Source organism: Mauremys mutica, chromosome 2, assembly GCF_020497125.1.
Source record: "Mauremys mutica isolate MM-2020 ecotype Southern chromosome 2, ASM2049712v1, whole genome shotgun sequence".
NCBI classification, from domain to species: domain Eukaryota; kingdom Metazoa; phylum Chordata; order Testudines; family Geoemydidae; genus Mauremys; species Mauremys mutica.
In genome coordinates, this window is record NC_059073.1 from 6,817,782 (window position 1) to 6,836,394 (window position 18,613).

General features: G+C 49.4%; 2 protein-coding genes across 2 annotated transcripts in view; both read right to left on the reverse strand.

The window, feature by feature from the left end:
* LOC123362518 overlaps positions 1-18,334 on the reverse strand; it is a 45,384-nt gene extending 27,050 nt beyond the window's left edge. Inside the window, exons 1-3 of the mRNA XM_045002870.1 lie at positions 18,165-18,334; positions 14,634-14,682; positions 14,334-14,388 (exon numbers count right to left, since the gene is read on the reverse strand). Coding sequence (XP_044858805.1) covers positions 14,334-14,388; positions 14,634-14,682; positions 18,165-18,263 — 203 coding nt within the window. The 5' untranslated portion in view covers positions 18,264-18,334. The remainder of the gene's footprint in view (positions 1-14,333; positions 14,389-14,633; positions 14,683-18,164) is intronic.
* Positions 7,588-8,561, reverse strand: LOC123362520. Its single transcript, XM_045002871.1, has 2 exons — positions 8,400-8,561; positions 7,588-8,262 (listed from the first exon to the last, which is right to left on the reverse strand). Exons 1-2 carry the CDS (start codon positions 8,547-8,549, stop codon positions 7,807-7,809), a joined length of 606 nt encoding a protein of 201 aa, XP_044858806.1. The 5' UTR covers positions 8,550-8,561; the 3' UTR covers positions 7,588-7,806.
* Positions 18,335-18,613: the final 279 nt, after the last annotated feature.

Genomic DNA, 18,613 nt, shown 5'->3' on the forward strand with positions numbered 1-18,613 from the left:
AATTTACATTTCAGCAAAGACAAGTGAGGGGAGGGTAGAGCATATGTAATGTTGACAGACCCTGGTAGCTGGCAGGCAGGATCAAACCTGGGACTTCTGGAGTTTAGTGCATGATCTAAGAGCCAACTGGCTGGTTGCTAGAATTGTAGAGCAGACTCATTTAACTGTCTCTAAATGGTCTCGAGCCACTAGATAGCACAGAACCCTACACCCAGGAGGTGTGTGGGTTACATACTTCCCCTCGCTGAGAAAGCACGTCCTGAGCTCAGAGACTTCCCGGTTAAAATCCCAGACGAGCCCCCACTTGTAACATTGACAGACCCCTGTTGGTGGCGAGTGGGTTTGAACCTAGGGCCTCTGGAACTTACTGCATGAGTCTCTACCGCATGAGCTAAAAGGCTGCAGCACAGATGCATTTTAGCTCTCTCTCATTAAGTGGTCTTGGTGCCACTAGAAGAGACAGGATACCACACCCAGAAGGTGTGTGGGTTACACACGGAGCCTTCACCAACAGACTTCAGGTCTCCTTCCTCACAGCTTGGATAAACTTTGCTTTGAGGGGATCCTTTAGAACAGTGGCTCTCAACCTTTTCAGTCTACTGTGCCCCTTTCAGGAGTCTGATTTGTCTTGTGTACCCCCAAGTTTCACCTCACTCAGAAACTACTAGTTTACAAAATCAGCTCTAAAATACAGATGTGTCACAGCACACTCTTACTGACAAATTGCTGACTTTCTCCTTTTGCCTGTATGAAATTTTAACCTGTACTTATTTCGCTAGTGCTTGTTATGTAGCCTGCTGTAAAACTAGGCAAATATTGACAGGAGTTGTGGACCCCGTGCCCCTGGTTGACAACCACTGCTTTAGAAGAATCAGCTTCCAAGACTCAAGGGGCTAGAAAAGAAAGGGGCAGACAACCCCACATTCTTTCACCTAACAAAACAAAACCACCAGCACCTTTGGGCCCCTGGAAGAGAGCTTGAGCAAGGGGGAGCCAGGCACCACTTTGCTGGGAGACTGTGGTTGAGAGAAACCATCTTGAAGAAAGCCCGTGTGAAATAAGGCATACATTGATATTGGAGAGAGTAATTAATCATTGGAACAATTTACCAATGATTGTAGTGGATTCTCCATCACTGACAACTTTTAAATCAAGACTGGATGTTTGTCTAAAAGAGCTGCTCTAGGAATTATTTTGGGGAAGTTTTCTGGCCTGTGTGATACAGCAGCATTCCGGCCTTGGAATCTATGACAGCACCTTCCAAAGGGCAGTACGGGTTAGTAGACTATTAAACACGTGAGGAAACTGAGGTACAGAGAGGCAACTCATCCAGGCTCATGCAACAGGTTAGTAGCAGAACTGCGACTGCACTGAAGTTTCCTGACTGCCTAGCCAGTGCTCTGCCCATTGGAACACACTGTCTCCTCGATAGTACATTACATTCCTGCAAATAAATTCTGAAGAAGGAAAGGAGAGCATTCACGCTAGCAATCAGATTTCTTGGAGTTCTGCTCATCCAATCAGGGAACAGAATGAAGTCATATGACCCGAGTGTCCAATCCACACACTGTGAGTTTTAACTAGCAAACTGATTCCTGAAGCAGAATTATTCATTGAACTCCCCCCGCGATTATTTTTGAAATAGGGATAAATTTGAGTGCCCTGGAAGCTTTTTAGGGAGAATTTGTGAAGATGCAATGGGATGGGTTCACAGCTTAAATTATTCCCCATGAATTAGTTGCTTGGCTGTAAAGATAAGTGCTTCCATACCCCGCACATATCGGCAAGTACTGCCGACCCAATACATTCAAACAAGGCAGGCGTCCCGAATCCTGAGATTTTAAAATTATCTGGGGGATTCTTTTGATTTGCCTTATACTTTTTGAACCATTAGGGGGGTCCCATTTTGAAGCATGACGGGCTAGACATGTACTATTTTTTAAATGAAAGTGGAGATTCTTGCGTGCTCGGGGATGGCCCCACTCCGGGGTACTCTCTCTGCACCGGCCGCTTCCCTACCCCTGATCAGCACATTAAGTTCAAATCAAATACAATTTATTGAACAGCAACTGTAAGGAAAACAAGGAAAAATGGAAGAGGGTTAAGGGGAACAAGGGTCCCGCCCTGTGGGCTTGGGGGCACCACAACCAGCATCTCTGGGATGTGAGGGCAGATCATAGACTGTTCCTCACACTCCCGGCTAGTCACACCATCAGTCTCATTGAAGCCCCAGGCCCCGCTTTCATCTTGGAATCTGGGGTTAAACAGAATAATGACAAAACTAACAGAATCTAACATACAGATGTCTTCAGTACTGAAAGGTACACGGGCCACTAATCCTATGCATTGAAAGCATGCGCTGCTCATTTGGCATTTATGTCCTCACGCCTTCTTGAGCTGTCCAAGCAGCAAGCACCCTGTTCTTTGCATAGGCTGGGATCCTTCTCCTGGCAGTTATCTGCTTGCTGCAGGTAGCCAAAGCAGGCCTGCGAACATCAGCCCTCAGTCATACCCCAAGGAGAGTCTCTTATCATCAGTCTCTGTGTCCCAGGACAACAAGCACTTGAGAACATCAGTCATATCCCAAGGAGAGTCTCTTATCATCAGTCTCTGTGTCCCAGGACAACAAGCACTTGTTCTCAGCCACTTTGGCCCATGCTTACAAGGCCCACTGGTTGCTAGGGAGATGGTGGAATTAGTGGGCCCCTTCTGTTAATGGGCATGCTGGCAGGGTGGGATTCAGTAGTATGGAAATCGGAAATGGTATAAGGGACCTACCATCAATCAAACCCTAACCCTTCTCCTTGGCCACTTAAACCCTGCCCCTTGACCCCTTAAGCCACGACCACCTGTCACTGGAAGTCCCACCCATGGGGAATATTACTTCTGGGGTCAAGGAGGACACATAACTGGAAGCAAAGGGTGTCATGTGACCCCTCTAAGAACTCCTCCCACTGCCCTCTACCAATCAGGAGGGGTTTCGCCCCCATAGGCCTACCTGGAGAGGGGATTTGACCAATCAGGGGTGTTCCGGGGCATGGTGACCCATCCGGAAGTGGTTCGTGTGACCCCTCTAAGAACTCCTCCACTGCACTCTGCGAATCACGATGGGTTTCAGCCACACAGCACCGCCCTGAGAGCAGATTTGACCAATCAGTGGTGTTCCAGAGCGGGGTGACTTGCCCAGAAGAGAGTCGTGTGACCCCTCTAAGAACTCCTCCCAGCGCTCTCTGCCAACCAGAGCGCATCACCATCACCCCATAAGACCCAGCAATCGGAGCAGAAGAGGCCATCTTTTACCAAGGACGCGTGCTTTAGAAATCGTGGAAACATGGACTCCTTCACCACCCTGGTGAGAACTTCAGACTTTGTGTTAGCCCCGAGGGCCTTTGGACTTGTGTGGAGAAAGCGCTACATGAGCGACAGTTCCGACGAGGGCCCTTTGACTCAGCCGTTGATGGATACGCCAGAACCCGAAACCCAAACCCTCGTGAGGCACCCCCATGAGCATGAAGGCCTCTCATTGTCCGGCCCACTAGAGGCCTTTGAGAGCTGACAGCGGTAGCATCAGCTGTTTTTGCTCATGTCTGAGACACAGATCTGAAGAGGAAAATCCGGAAAAGGACAAAATGGAAGAATGGACCAGCTCAGACTCCCTTATGGTAGGGGTCGTGGTGTCCATTTTTACAGGCGTTTGTAAAACGGCATGTGAAACCAGGCGATTAATAACATTTATTTATTTAAATGTGTCAATATGAATGTGTCCCCCTTCATAAGACGGTACCAGTAACAGTCATTTCTACACAGGCAGCTCTGTTAAAGAAAATATATTACACCCCCGGGGAAGTTGGGAGCTTCGGCGGGGTGAACCCTCTTTCTCAAGTGGCCAGAAAGCATAGCAAAACTTTACATAGAAGACAGGCTTTCAGACAGGGACACTTACACTTTACACATTTCCACCCCACCATCAATCTCAGCCTGGACCATTCCACACAAGAGATCCACTTCCTAGACACCACCGCACTCATAAACGTTGGCCACATAAACACCACCCTACTGATCGCTATACTTACCTACATGCCTCCAGCTTTCATCCAGACCACACCACTCGATCCATTGTCTACAGCCCAGGTCTATGAAACAATCCCATTTGCTCCAAGCCCTCAGATAGAGACAAACACCTAAAAGATCTCCATCAACCATTCTTACAACTACAGTACCCACCTGCTGAAGTGAAGAAACAGACTGACAGAGCCAGAAGAGTACACAGGAGTCACCTAATACAGGACAGGCCCAACAAAGAAAGTAACAGAACGCCACTAGCCATCACCTTCAGCCCCCAACCAGTGGCATATTATCGCCTAGGCCAACAAGGCTTAGGCCTAGGGCGGCAAATTTGCTCATGCCCCCTCCCCAACTCTGCCCCTTCCTCAAATCCCTGGCCTGCCTCCTCTCCCAGGCGCACCACGCTTCCCTCCTTCCACCTCCCTCCCAGGCTTGCCACGCTAAAGTGATGGGAGAGAGGGAGAAGTGAGTAGCGGCACACTCAGAGGAGGCGGAGCAGAGGTGAGCTGGACCCACGGGTGCGGGGAGTAACCTGGGGGGGCCCGGAAACCGCTCCCCGTCCCAGCTCATCTCCGCTCCACCGCAACCATCCCCCGAGCGTGCCACAAGTCCCCTTCTCCCCACCCCCTCCCAGTCTTGCCGCGGGGGAGCAGAGGTGAGCTGGTGCACGGGGTGGGGAGGGGGCACGGCAATTTTTTGAGGGCCTAGGGGTGGCAAATTTGTTAATCTGCCACTGCCTCCAACTAAAACCTCTCCAGTGCATCATCAAGGATCTACAACCTATCCTGAAGGACGATTCATCACTTTCACAGATCTTGGGAGACAGGTCTGTCCTTGCTTACAGACAGCCCCCAATCCTACAGCAACCACACACCACACAACAAAACACTAACCCAGGAACCTATCCTTGCAACAAAGCCTGTTGCAAACTCTGTTCACGTATCTATTTAGGGGATACCATCATAGGACCTAATCACATCAGCCACGCCACCAGGCACATCTACCAATGTGATAGATGCCATCATGTGCCAGCAATGCCCCTCTGCCATGTACTTTGGCCAAAGCGGACAGTCTCTATGTAAAAGAATAAATGGACACTAATCAGACATCAAGAATTATAACATTCAAAAACCAGTCGGAGAACAATTCAATCTCCCTGGCCACTTGATTACAGACCTAAAAGTCACAATATTACAACAACAAAACTTCAAAAACAGATTCCAACAAGAGACTGCTGAATTGGAATTAATTTGCAAATTGGACACCATTAAATTAGGCTTGAATAAACACTGGGAGTGGATGGGCCATTACACAAAGTAAAACTCTTTCCCTGGGCTTATTTTTTCCCCCACTACAGTTCCTCACATCTTCTTGTCAATGGCCCTGGAAATGGGCCATTTTCATTACCACTACAAACAGTTCTTTTTCTCCCCTGCTGATAATAGCTCACCTTAACTGATCACTCTCCTTAGAGGTTGTATGGTAACACCCATTGTTTCTTGTTCTCTGTGTATATCTATATCTTCCTACTGTATTTTCCACTGCATGCATCCGATGAAGTGGGCTGTAGCCCATGAAAGCTTATGCTCAAATAAATTTGTTAGTCTCTAAGGTGCCACAAGTACTCCTGTTCTTTTTTCACTTTACACAAACCGGCTCAAATGCATTTTAAAAGAAACAAGACCATTGGTTCATATGTGGATGTGCAATGGCAGGCAAATTTGGTGGATATGCACCAGTTCTCCAAATGCAACAGCGGTTTTAAGTACATCTTAACAGTGATAGACATTCTATCCAAATATGCCTGGGCCTTAGGTCAAAAACACAAGACGACTGGTGAGGTATCCAAGGCCTTTCAAGCTATTTTCAGCAAAGGTCACGTGCCTCTTCCTTTGAGAAATGCGACCACGTGAGACTATCTAAAACCAAAGGAGCTTTTGAAAAAGGTTATGAAAAGACATTTACCGATGAGATATTCCTTGGGCATGCCTAGCCTTGCTCAAAACAGGTTTCAACAAGCACAGACATGGATTTTGTGATAATTTTCACAGCCATGTTACCCAATAAAGCACCCCAGGTAAGGGGTTTAAAGACAATTGATGTTTGGTGTTTGTTTGTTTTTTTTTAAAAAAGACCAATTCAGAAAAAAGTACACAGATTATTATTTTTTAATTGAAATAATCGCTCGTGAGGTCCCCTAAATAATCCCCCCGAGGGGGATTCCACTCACCCTCCCTTTTCACAAATATCACCAAGTCAGTGTCGTGGTACAGGAACCACTCTTGCAACCTCTCAAGGAGGTTGTATAGTTCTAAGCGGGCAGAAGCGGTGGTGAAACAGGCTATGAAGACGTTGGTATTGCCAGAGACAGAGTACCGGTCTTTTGCGTGCTTCCAAGACACACACACGGTTTCAGCGTCAATAAACTCACAGGATGAAACCTTGTAATTGGGGGAAAACAGGTACTGAAAGAGTGGAGAAATTGGAGAGGGTCCAAAGAAGAGCAACAAGAATGATTAAAGGTCTTGAGAACATGACCTATGAAGGAAGGCTGAAAGAATTGGGTTTGTTTAGTTTGGAAAAGAGAAGACCGAGAGGGGACATGATAGCAGTTTTCAGGTATCTAAAAGGGTGTCATAAGGAGGAGGGAGAAAACTTGTTCATCTTCACCTCTAAGGATAGAACAAGAAGCAATGAGCATAAACGGCAGCAAGGGAGGTTTAGACTGGACATTAGGAAAAAGTTCCTAACTGTCAGGGTGGTTAAACACTGGAATAGATTGCCGAGGGAGGTTGTGGAATCTCCATCTCTGGAGATATTTAAGAGCAGGTTAGATAAATGTCTATCAGGGCTGGTCTAGACAGTATTTGGTCCTGCCATGAGGGCAGGGGACTGGACTCGATGACCTCTCGAGGTCCCTTCCAATCCTAGAATCTATGAATCTATACATCTATAAAATCATAAAAGGAAAAAGATACAGATGAGAGCTAGAATTGGTTAAACGGAATCAATTACATACAATAATGGCAAAGTTTTTGGTTCAGGCTTGTAGCAGTGATAGAATAAACTGCAGGTTTAAATTAAGTCTCTGGAGTACATCCCCAGCTGGGACGGGTCATCAGTTCTTTGTTCAGAGCTTCAGATTCTAGTAAAGTCCCTTCAGAGGTAAGAAGCAGGATTGAAGACAAGCTGGAGATGAGGCATCAGCCTTTTATAGTCTTTTCCAGGTGTAAGAACACCTCTTTGTCCTTACTGTGGAAAATTACAAGCAAAATGGAGTCTGGAGTCACATGGGCAAGTTCCTGCATACTTTGCTGACTTACAAGGTGCATCTGCCTTCTCTCAATGGGTCAATTGTGTAGCTGATGGTCCTTAATGGGCCATCAAGCAGGCTAGGCAGAGCTAACACCAACTCGTCTGGGATGTCACCCAGAAGCATAGCATAAGTTTGAGATACAGACATGATAAAGCCAATATTCATAACTTCAACTACAAAATGACACATTCATACAGACAGCATAATCATAACCAGCAACCCATAACCTGGTCTTAGACCCCTTATATGACCCCCTTTACAAAAGATTTGGTGCCACTACAGGACCTTGGTTGCAATCATATTCTATACGGTCCCAGTTCAAGTCAAGAATGTGACACAGGCATCTTCCGGTTTGGTCATTTTCTTTAAAACACGGCCAGGGTCTGCACTAAATTGCACAGCATTTATCAAGGTCACCCCTTACGCTAAATGTTCTTGGGTAGGCACAGACATTGCGTAGCATAACCTATGGCAAGAACAGTGTTTAATAAGCTTTCCAAACAGAACTCAGCACACAGGCGCCGGAGCTTGAAGTTTAGATCTACTGAAGTCCAAGTCACACAGTCATGGTGCTGTTGTGCTGGCGCATCTATGACACAGCCCTCACAATCTTCAAAAAGCTTTTCCCTAAGGCACTGATGAAGGACAGCATAAACAGCAACACGTACAATAGTCAGCATGACTTTTTTACGCTCACGACGTGGCATTGGCTCAGTTAGTTCCATGCCAAGCCGCCTAAACTCCTCATAGCCGTCATCCTTGGAGTCCTCTTCAACAATTTGTACCGGCATTGAGCAAAAACAAGGAGAGCCCGGTTCATCTTCGCTGCTTGATGCAATGCTGTCCAGGGCCTCTGGGTCCTCTAGAAAGGCATCGTCAAGCTGTGGAGAGATTTTCAGAAAAGAAACAGTGTAAGCTCCCACTCCTTGTTTTTAAATATACACAACCCACCCCACCCCCCGGTTCCTAACCCCATTACACCCCATCATCAACAGTCACTTCTTAATCATTCATTTACCTGAGCAATGTCTTTTCCGTTCACCTTGTCCTCCGATGACTCCCCTGAGCTGCGTTCACCTTCCACCTCTAGGGGGGCTGACAATGAGAGGCCATCACACTCATCGGTGTGCCTCACGAGAGTTTGGGTTTTGGGTTCCAGCGTATCCATCAAGGGCTGAGTCAAAGGGCCCTCGCGGGAACTGTCGCTCATGTAGCGCTTTCTCCACACAAGTCCAAAGGCCCTCGGTGCTAACACAAAGTCTGAAGTTCTCACCAGGGGTGGTGAAGGAGTCCATGCTTCCACGATTTCTAAAGCACGCGTCCTTGGTAAAAGATGGCCTCTTCTGCCCTGGTGCTGGGACTTATGGGGTGATAGTGTTGCGCTCTGATTGGCAGAGGGCGCTGGGAGGAGTTCTTAGAAGGGTCACACGACCCTCATCTGGACAGGTCACCCCGTCCCGGAACACCACCGATTGGTCAAATCTGCTCTCAGGGTGGTCCTATGTAGCCGAAACCCATCGCGATTGGTAGAGTGCAGTGGGAGGAGTTCTTAGAGGGGTCACACGAACCACATCTGGATGGATCACCCCACCCTGGAACACCCCTGATTGGTCAAATCCCCTCTCCGGGTCGGCCTATGAGGGCGAAACCTCTCCTGATTGGTAGAGGGCAGTGGGAGGAGTTCTTAGAGGGGTCACATGACATACTTTGCTTCCGGTCATGTGTCCTCCTTGACCCTGGAAGTAATACCCTGTGGGTGGGACTTCTGGTGATAGGTGGGCGGGGCTTAAGTGGTCAAGGGGCGAGGTTTTAGGGGTCAAAGGGCCGGTTTGGGTTTGATTGACGGTACGGCCCTAATAGTACTACTGGACACACTTAGAGGCCCTTGCCTTCCAAAAGGGTGGCTTTGTAAATTTAGTATCAGCTCTTCTTGAAGGAAGGATTGATTCTTGAACCGCATGAAGGAAAGTAATAAATCCAGTGAGCTAGCCACACCCTCAGTCTCATCAAAGCTCCCAGGCCCCCCTTCATCTTGGAATCTTGGTTTAAATGTCATACCCCAAGGAGAGTCACTTATACATCAGTCTCTGTGTCCCCGGACAACAAGCCATTCTTCTCAGCCACTTTAGCCCATGCTTACCGGGCCCACTGGATGATAGGGAGAGGTTGGAATTTGTGGGCCCCTGCTGTTAGTGGGCATGCTGGCAGGGTGGGATTCAGTAGTATGGAAACCGGACACCCTTGGAGGCCCTTGCCTTCCAAAAGGGTGGCTTTGTAAATTTAGTGTCAGGTGTTCTGGAACGAGGGTCCTTGGACATTGGGGACTTCACTTTGTGTTGCAGCTTGCTGAAGGTTTGCTTCAGGCACATTAACATCTTTTGGAGAACTTTGCTCCTTGAAGGGGATGTTGTCCTAGCTCTGGAGGCCTTTGGTGACTTTGAGGGAGAACCGTCAGGACTCTCACTTGCTTTCTCCCCAGCTTGCGAAAGCCCTGTTGTACTCGTTGCAACGGACACCATCTTTGGTTGCTTGCGGGGAGCCCTTTTCCCCTTTCCATCCCGCCTCTTGCTCTTGTCTACTGGAAGGAGCCACAGCACTGGCATCTTATTGTGGTTGGATGATGCTGAGGCGTCTCCTGGAGTCCATCGCTGTGGAATTCCATGGGATCTTCCCGGCAAGTCAGCACCTGCCGAGCCAGCTGGTCTCTTCCGTCGATGCTTACGACACTTCTCGCAAACTCTGATTGGTGGCTGGTCCCTGGAGAACTTTGAATTCACAGTTCCATTGAACCCACGTGAATGCATGATGTCTCGAACACCATGCAGCTCAGCAGATGTCTCCTTTGGAGTTTTCTCACCCTTCCTCTTTCCTAGATATGCCTTGCGGCACTGCTGGCAAACTGAGACCTGGCCCACCAAGGGGCGGGAGCTGCTCAACATTTCCGTCAGCTGCTTGATCTGCAGGTCGTGTGCAGCCTGCCCAGCAATGAGAGAGTCAAGGGTGGATCTTGTAAGCTGCTCAGAGCCTGGTGCCTCTGGGGCAACCTGGTGCCATTGGGTCCTGGGAAGATCTGCCCTGCCCTCACCTGCTTGTGCCCCTGGCCGCAGGCAGGAGCCTTCTCCCAAGAGAACCTTCCTCTCCATGTGCAGCTCCAGCTTCTCTTCAGTCCCTTTGGTGCCGCTCACATTGCTAAGGTGCTTTCTCAACTCGCTCCTATAAATTTGGACTGTCTCTGCGAGTGTCTTCTCTGCTACTGCGGTTCCTGGAGGTGGCGATGTCAGACCCACCCCTGCTGGCAGAGTGCAGCGCTGTGGGTTAGTCTGGTTTCCTGCCGCGCCATCATTCCTGCCCGTCTCCATGGTGATATCTTCCACTGGCGTTGGAGGACGTGTGGAAGAAGAGGAGCTTTTGCTTCGCCTCCCCATCTGCAGGAAATCGGTCTCCATCTCACTAAACTCCACACGGGCTCCCCTGGCTGGGACGGCGTGAGGCAGCTTTGCCGGGGGCTCTGGGTCCAGGGTGAGCAGCCCCCTCTGCATGACCGGATGCTGATGCCTTATGTGGAGTTCGACGGGGTGGGGAGGATGTTGTCCCATCGTTGGGAATACCGCTGTTCTGTGCTTGTCTGGCTCCTTAGGGGGGTGGAGTGGCCCAGGCAGGGCAGTCTCTCTCCGGAGGGGAGCATCCCTGTGCGACTCGCGCACCATCTTAGGAAAGGCCTTCGTTTGGATCTGCCAGCATTTCTGAGCCACGTGATCCTGCAGCTTGACCCCCGCCGTGGGCACAAGCCTGGCCAGGTTGGCATCAGGGGATGCCATGATCCTATGGGCCTTTTGGGGAAGGGGTCCCCAGGGGCAGACACATGGCTCCTGGATCTCCTGTGCACGCTGAGGGCTGGTGTTGAATCTGAGGGGCTCCGGGACCTTTGCTGGAAATCCACATTTGGGCGGATCTGTGTCTACTTCCAATTGATGATTGGCGTCCCGCTTACCCAGCAATGACTCCCCCGGGATGGGGGTTTGTGGAGCCCCCAGTCGCCTCTGCAGATGCTTCTGCCGGATGTTGAAGTCTGAGCTATGGACTGAAGTCTGGTCCAGACCCGTGGTCTGCTCTCCCCGGTCTCGTCTGCCGTGGGCAGGAGGCCTGGGGAGAGGCTGGTCTTGGATGGGATGAGTGGATCCTTCCCAGCTCGCGAAGGGCATGATCTCCCCTGTGTGGCAGAGGGGCTCCGACTTAATGATGGAGGCTTCTCTCAGGGAAAAGGAGCTTTGACTCCAGAGGGCAGAGGTGGTGGATTCCCTAGAGGAGTAGGAGAACTGGCTCGTGGCAGATGTCGACACACTCGGCCTGTGGGAGAGAGCAGACAGGGACAGATGGGACAAGGCCCTGCTGAGCAAAGGCAGGGCTTGGGCACAGCCTTCCAACAGTAGTGCAATGGGGCAGTGCCTAGGCATGCATTGCACACCACAGTCTGACACAAGGACATCAACTGGGTAACGAAGGACTGAGAGGGGGAGCCGGCACTCATTTTATCTAGAACGATAACCCCTTCGTCACACGCACATGTGCAGCACCTAGCACAATGGGGCATTGAGCATGATTGGGGACCCAGTGCTATTTTAACAGAAAGATTAGCTAACAACAATTGCTTTGGGTGAGGAAGATGTGAGCATGTGTGTGTAACCCTCACCAGGGAGGTTGTGAAGGCCAAGATTATAAACTATAAAAGGAACTAGATAAATTCATCAATGGCTATTAGCTAGGATGGGCAGGGATGGTGTCCCTAGTCTCTGTTTGTCTGAAGCTGGGAATGGGCGACAGGGGACGGATCATTTGATGATTCCCTCTTCTGGTCATTCCCTCTGCTGCACTGGCATTGGCCAGTTTTGGAAGACAGGATACTGGGCTAGATGAACCTTTGGTCTGACCCAGTCTGGCTGTTCTTATGTTCTTACATTCTAACCCACTGGAAAACTGTCCTCTTCTAATGGCTGATACACTAGAGGCTAACAACCTACTATTGCTCCCAGTTAATGGAGTTTCTCCGGTGGTGGGGGACTGTGCTATGGCCCGAAAAGTCCTGGGTTTGAACCCAGCTGATGACTCATGATTGGGGTGTATCACGTGGTGTCCCACTCACTGCTTGTCTGGAGCCTACTCTGGGGATTAGCTCTGGAGGCCAATGCCCCTTCCAATTGTCGCATGTGGTCACATCATCTCTCTGTCATTCCGGGAACTGCAGTGTCCCCTTCTTGGCTAGGCCACTCAGCGTTTCCCCCTCTTCCAGGGTACAGTCCTTTAATTGCCTGTCACTCCCACAGTGACCCAGACAGACCTCCTGTTCACTGCCCCGCCGGTCTGGGCCGTGCCCTCGGTGGCTGGTAGGGAAACCTGGGCCCACACTTCACACCGGGCTCCAGGCCAGGGACCCTCAACCCAGCAGTTCTGGGCTTTCCTCTCCCAGCCTGGACTGCTTCCTACTACTCCTGGTTCCCCTCCTTGCTCTGGGTGCACCAGCTCCAAACACTCCCCCCTCCTCCCAGGGAGGGGCTGCCCTTTCCCAGCCGCAGCCCCTGTCTCTTGCCAGCTTCCTGGCTTTATAGGCCCTGCCCAGCTGAGCCTGCTTGGAATCAATTCCCTGCTCCCTGGCTCTTCCTCCAGGTGCACCCTGTGGAGTTCATGGGCCTGCCTGGCCACCTGAGCCCCTTCCAGTCCTAGGTGGGGAGGACACCCCCTCACAGCGTGTCATTGGATTGCTTTTTCTTTCAGACACAGCACGGGCAGGTTCGAGACAGTCGCCTGCTGGCAGATATTGCCGTACAGAAGGATTTGATCCTACTCACAACCCCAACTTGTAGTCTCTGCATTTAATTTCTGATAATCCCTCACCTCACTTTCACTGGTATCTCACCTGTTATTTTAGGATGCTGGCGTGTCTGCTTTTCCCTGCTCCCTCCTCTCTACATTCATTATCCCCTCCCACCCAGCCCCCAGTCTGGTGCCGCCTGCTCAGTTGCCTTACGGTATCAGAACTGCATCCAGGTATCTGGCCATGTCCTGTTGCCTCCTCTCAAGAAGCCAGAGGCTGTGAGCCAAGGGGAGCTTCTCCAGGTGCACAGGGCAGCTGTGGAAGAGAGAGAGCAGATAGCTGAGTGCAGGCCCTGCCCTCAGGCCCTCTTTTACCTAGAGGGGCGGCACCGAAAGGCTCCCTGTCCCATTCTCCACTGAGGCAGCCTCCTCCCCTGCAATACCCGGGCCTTGGATGTTCTGGGTTGGGGTTAGCTGGATTGTTAGGTGATCCTGTCTAGTGCTGAGGAGGTGAGTGTCTATCCTGCTGGCTGCATGTGTCATGTCCCTTCCACAGAAGCTAATCAACATATAGGATAACAGCCTACTCTAGCTACCAACTATGCAGCTACTTCTTTAGCTCTAAGGGGTGCTTTATGCTGCAGAGCTGAAGGTCCAGAGTTCAAATCCTACTTGGAACCTATGCTGGGGGACTGGAGGAGGGGCCATTACCGAAGTGCTGCTGGATCCCCTACTCACCGTACCAGAAAGGCCAGCCTTCCTCCTGACCTCTCCACCTCACCTCCCCGGGGTGCACGGGGCTGGTCCCAGAAAACATTTTCTCCCCCTCTTGGGAGGGGAGGATGGTCCAGTCCAGTTGACACAATCTACCCCTCCCCCCCACTGCCCCAGGTTAAAGGAGCCGTATGACGCTTGAAGAAGGGAATGACCCACTGTACGAGGCGTGGGGGTGGGTTAGAGATGGCAACTTCTGCAGGGTGGGAATGAATTGCAGGAGTCTAAAGGAGAAGAGTTGCCTGCGTGGTACATAGGTCGGGGCAGGGGAGGGATTACTCGGGCTACTGCCCCTGGGTGGGGATGAATTGCATGGCGCTAAAGGAGGGGACTGACCCACTGCAGATTTATGGAGGGGGGCATTGCTTACCACGTCTCTGGGGATGCACCAGCCTCCTCCACCTCTTCCTCACAGCGTCCAAAAGCTGCCAGAAGAGAGACATAAAGGAGACATTGAGCTGCTTGGGCACCCTCTGCTTCTTAGCAGCCTATTGCCCCAGATTTCAGAGGCAGCCTGTGAACGGAGCCCCAGCCAGTGCCTCTGCACGGCTCTGGGCACGACTGTGCCTTCGTAGGAAGAGGGGAGGCAGGTGGGGAAATAGACCCTATTTCTCTGCTTTGCATGGGGCCTGAGTCTGCCACTGCAGCTGTGGGGTGAGGGGCTGCTTACCTTTCGCTTTCTTTTTTGTCTTTCTGGGCCTCCTCTTCCTCGGAGAAGCCTGCCACACACAGAGAAAGCAGCAAGGTTAGAAGAGAACTCCTCAATAAACCTGGGAGAACAATGAGCCAGAGGTGATTGCCATGTGGGGCCAGAGGGAATTTTTTCCTTCTGGGAGAATATTGCACTCTGAGGCATCATGGGTAGGCGTTGTGCTTTCCTATGATGCAGCCAATATAGGGCACAAAGCACAAACCATAACAGGGGTCACTGGAACACTCCAGGGGTTGGAGAAACAGGGATTGTTGGTACCAGGAGCCTGCAGATTTTATAAGCATTGAAGGAGAGAGCCTGCAAAGTTCTCTCTACCGCAGAGATGATCAAACTCAGCAGGTTTTAGGATTGCAGAGTATGCAACTAACCCCAGATACCATGCATGGAATTCAGACCATGGGGGAGAAATCTGACATCTGCACAACAGTGTTTCCTAGATACATATTTAGGGAATGCATGATATCGGGGTTTTCTCTGCAGCTATTTGGGATGGCCATGCTACTCCTGAGTGATGAAGCCATGAATGGCTTATGCAAGTCCTCCCAAACAAGTGCTGATATAACCCCTAGATCATCCTTAAACGGCAGCTGTTTTACACCAAAAAACAACAACAACAGTTTGGCATGAGCTCAGTCCACTTGCCTGAGAGATGCAAAGTTTCTTGAAGGTAAACTGCACTGCTTGCAGCTTAACTAGCCAGGTATTCCCTTCCCAGGCTAGATCTTTCTCGCCTGGGCTCGGCCCCTTCCCTCCTCCCCCACAGTTTAGTTCCTTTAGTTCTCCAGATGTTTTCAGCAGGCTTCCTTTTGGGGCAAGGAGGTGGTGGAGAAGAACCTAGATTAACTCACTTCCAAGCCTTCAATAGGATTTGGCTATGACAGGAATCCTTTGTCTCCCAGTTTGACACCCGCCCCCGCCCCTCCATCCTAGTGGAAAAATACCACCAGTCCAAAATGATGTCCATCTGAGGGAACTGGGATTGTTTAGTCTGCAGAAGAGAAGAATGAGGGGGGATTTGATAGCTGCTTTCAAGTCCCTGAAAGGGGGTTCCCAAGAGGATGGATCTAGACTGTTCTGAGTGGTAGCAGAGGACAGAAGAAGGAGCAATGGTCTCAAGTTGCAGTGGGGAAGGTTTAGGTTGGATATTAGGAGCAACTTTTTCACTAGGAGGGTGGTGAGGCACTGGAATGGGTTCCCTAGGGAGGTGGTGGAATCTCCTTCCTTAGAGGTTTTTAAGGGCAGGCTTGACAAAGCCCTGGCTGGGATCATTTAGTTGGGTTTGGTCCTGCTTTGAGCAGGGGCTCGGACTAGATACCTCCTGAGGTCCCTTCCAACCCTGAGATTCTATGGATTCTATAATTCTATGAGGTGACATGATCACATCACCCTGCAGTGTCAAAGCAGCATCCCAGGAAACTTCTCAGGAAGGAGGAAGATTAGCATCTTCCATGTCCTATTGTCCTTCCTAATGGCCCATCCAGGCTGATTGCCTACTATTTGGGGGCATTCCCCTGGTGCAAGCACTTTTGTAATTGATACAGAGCCCATATTCCTAACTTCAGATACAGAAATGATACATCCATCCAAATAGGATAATCCCATTCAGTAAATCAGAACCTTTCCAAGGATATCTCACATGACCCATCTTGCATAAAACATACCTTAGTTATGCCATATCCCTAGAACAATATCTCTATGAAGAATATGGGGCATAATGTCACAGGGGTGAAGAAGCATGTGGACAAGGGCGATCCGGTGGATAGAGTGTACCTGAACTTTCAGAAAGCCTTTAACAAGATCCCTCATCAAAGGTTCTTAAGCAAAGTAAGTTGTCATGGGATAAGAGGGAAGGTCTTCAATTGGATCACTAACTGGTTTAAAGATAGGAAACCAAAGGTAGGAATAAATGGTTAGTTTATGAAGAGAGATAAATAGCAAGGTCCCCCAAGGATCTGTACTGGGACCAGAGTTGTTTAACATCTTCATAAATGATCTAGAAAAGGGGGGAAACAGTGAAGTGGCCAGATTTGCAGATGATACAAAGCTAAAGATCGTTAGATCCAAAGCTGAGTAGGCCCTCCTTGTTCCCAGATGTATAACTCTGTGTTGGGCTGTGTGAAAATGCATGTTGTTTGAATGGGCCCCATTTGCCAAACAAACTCTCCAGAACTCTCTGCATGACTGCCCTGTCCTGATCATTATTTGCCATTCTGCCAATCTTCGTGTCATCAGCACATTTTTATCAGCAGCAATTTTGTATTTACTTCCAAGTCATTGAAAAATATTGAATAGCATCAGACCTAGTACTGATCCCTGCAGAGCCCCATTAGAAACACCCACATTTGATGAGCCCTTTGACAATTACTTTTTGAGATCTGTCAGTTAGCCATTAGCCTGTTCTCAATCCCTTTAACCTGTGCTCCATTGATATTGTATAGTGCTAATTTTTAATCCAAATGTCCTGCGGTTCTTGGATACCTAAACAGGGGAATCTCAAGTTGGAGGAGAGAGGTTATTTTACCTCTGTATTTGGCACTGGTGCAACCACTGCTGCAATCCTGTGTCCAGTTCTGGTGTCTAACATTCAGGAAGGATGTTGATAAATTGCAGAGGGTTCAGAGAAGAGCCATAAGAATCTTTAAAGGATGAGAAAACCTGCCTTATAGTGATAGAGTTTAGGAGCTCAGTCAATGTCGCTTAAAGAGGTTAAGGGTGGTTTGAGGAAAAGTCTATAAATACCTACATGGGGAAGAAATCATTACAAATGGGCTTTTCAATCTAGCAGAGAAAGGTCTCACATGGTCCAATGGCTGGAAGTTGAAACTAGACACATTCAGACTAGACAGAAAGCGTCCATTTTTAACAGTGAGAGGAATTAACCAGTGGAACAATTTACCAAGTTCACGGTGGACTGATTCTCCATCACTGGCAATTTTTTAAATCAAGATTGGACATTTTAATTCAAGGTATGCACTAGGCATGATTGTGGGGAAGTTCTTTGGCCTGTGCTAGACAGGAGGGTCAGACTAGAAGATCACAATGGGCCCATCTTGCCTTGGAATGTGTGAAGCACAGCACCTTCCAAAAGTCTAAGTTTGTCACATCTATGTTTGACATGGCCCATTTTCCATAAAACATTGTTAACCTGCTTTGAATATATTCCCGTCCTTTAATTCTTTATTGATTGAATCCTATATCAGTTTGTCCATTATTTCAGGCTAAATGGCCTATAAGAAGCCAGGCCAACCCCCCGTAACTTTTTGAATATTGACAAAACATTAGCACACTTCCAGCCTTCTGGAATTCCCTCAGGAATCCTACATTGGTTAAAAAATTAATGTCCGTGGGCCAATAACCTCCTGAGCCAGCTCTTTGAGGACTTTTGGGTAGAGATGATCCGATCCTGCTGATTGAAAACTACTTCTGTTTGGTTCCTGCATTCAGCTGGCATCAATCCAGCCTTTCCATCTCTCAAGGAGCCTCACTTACCTCAGATCTGGCAAGCCTGATCACAGCATAATACAGAAGAAAGAGCAGCAGGATCCTTAGGCAGGAGGCAGAATTGAGAAAGAGGAGGAGTGATCTCATTTCGCCGGGCTCAGGCACTAAGAATCAGAGATACACTCAAAGCAGCACCAAGTACCCAGGCTACACCTGAGGGCAGGTTGCTGCTCTGGCATCAGGCAGGCGCTGATGTCATCCCTAGGTCACAATGAGGCTGCTCTCCTGCAATCTCCCTCTAGCCTGTGAGGTGTCAATGCTGTACTTAGATCAGGAGATAGGATGTGGCAATCGCCCAAGGGGGCTGAGCTGCTGAGCTCAGAATAAGGCAGGAGAGAGGGCATCAGGTTTCCCAGGAAAACCCTGGGTCTTTTCCGACCTCTATGACTCTCAAGCCCCTAGGCATAGGACATTTTTCCCTACTTGTGGGAACTCCT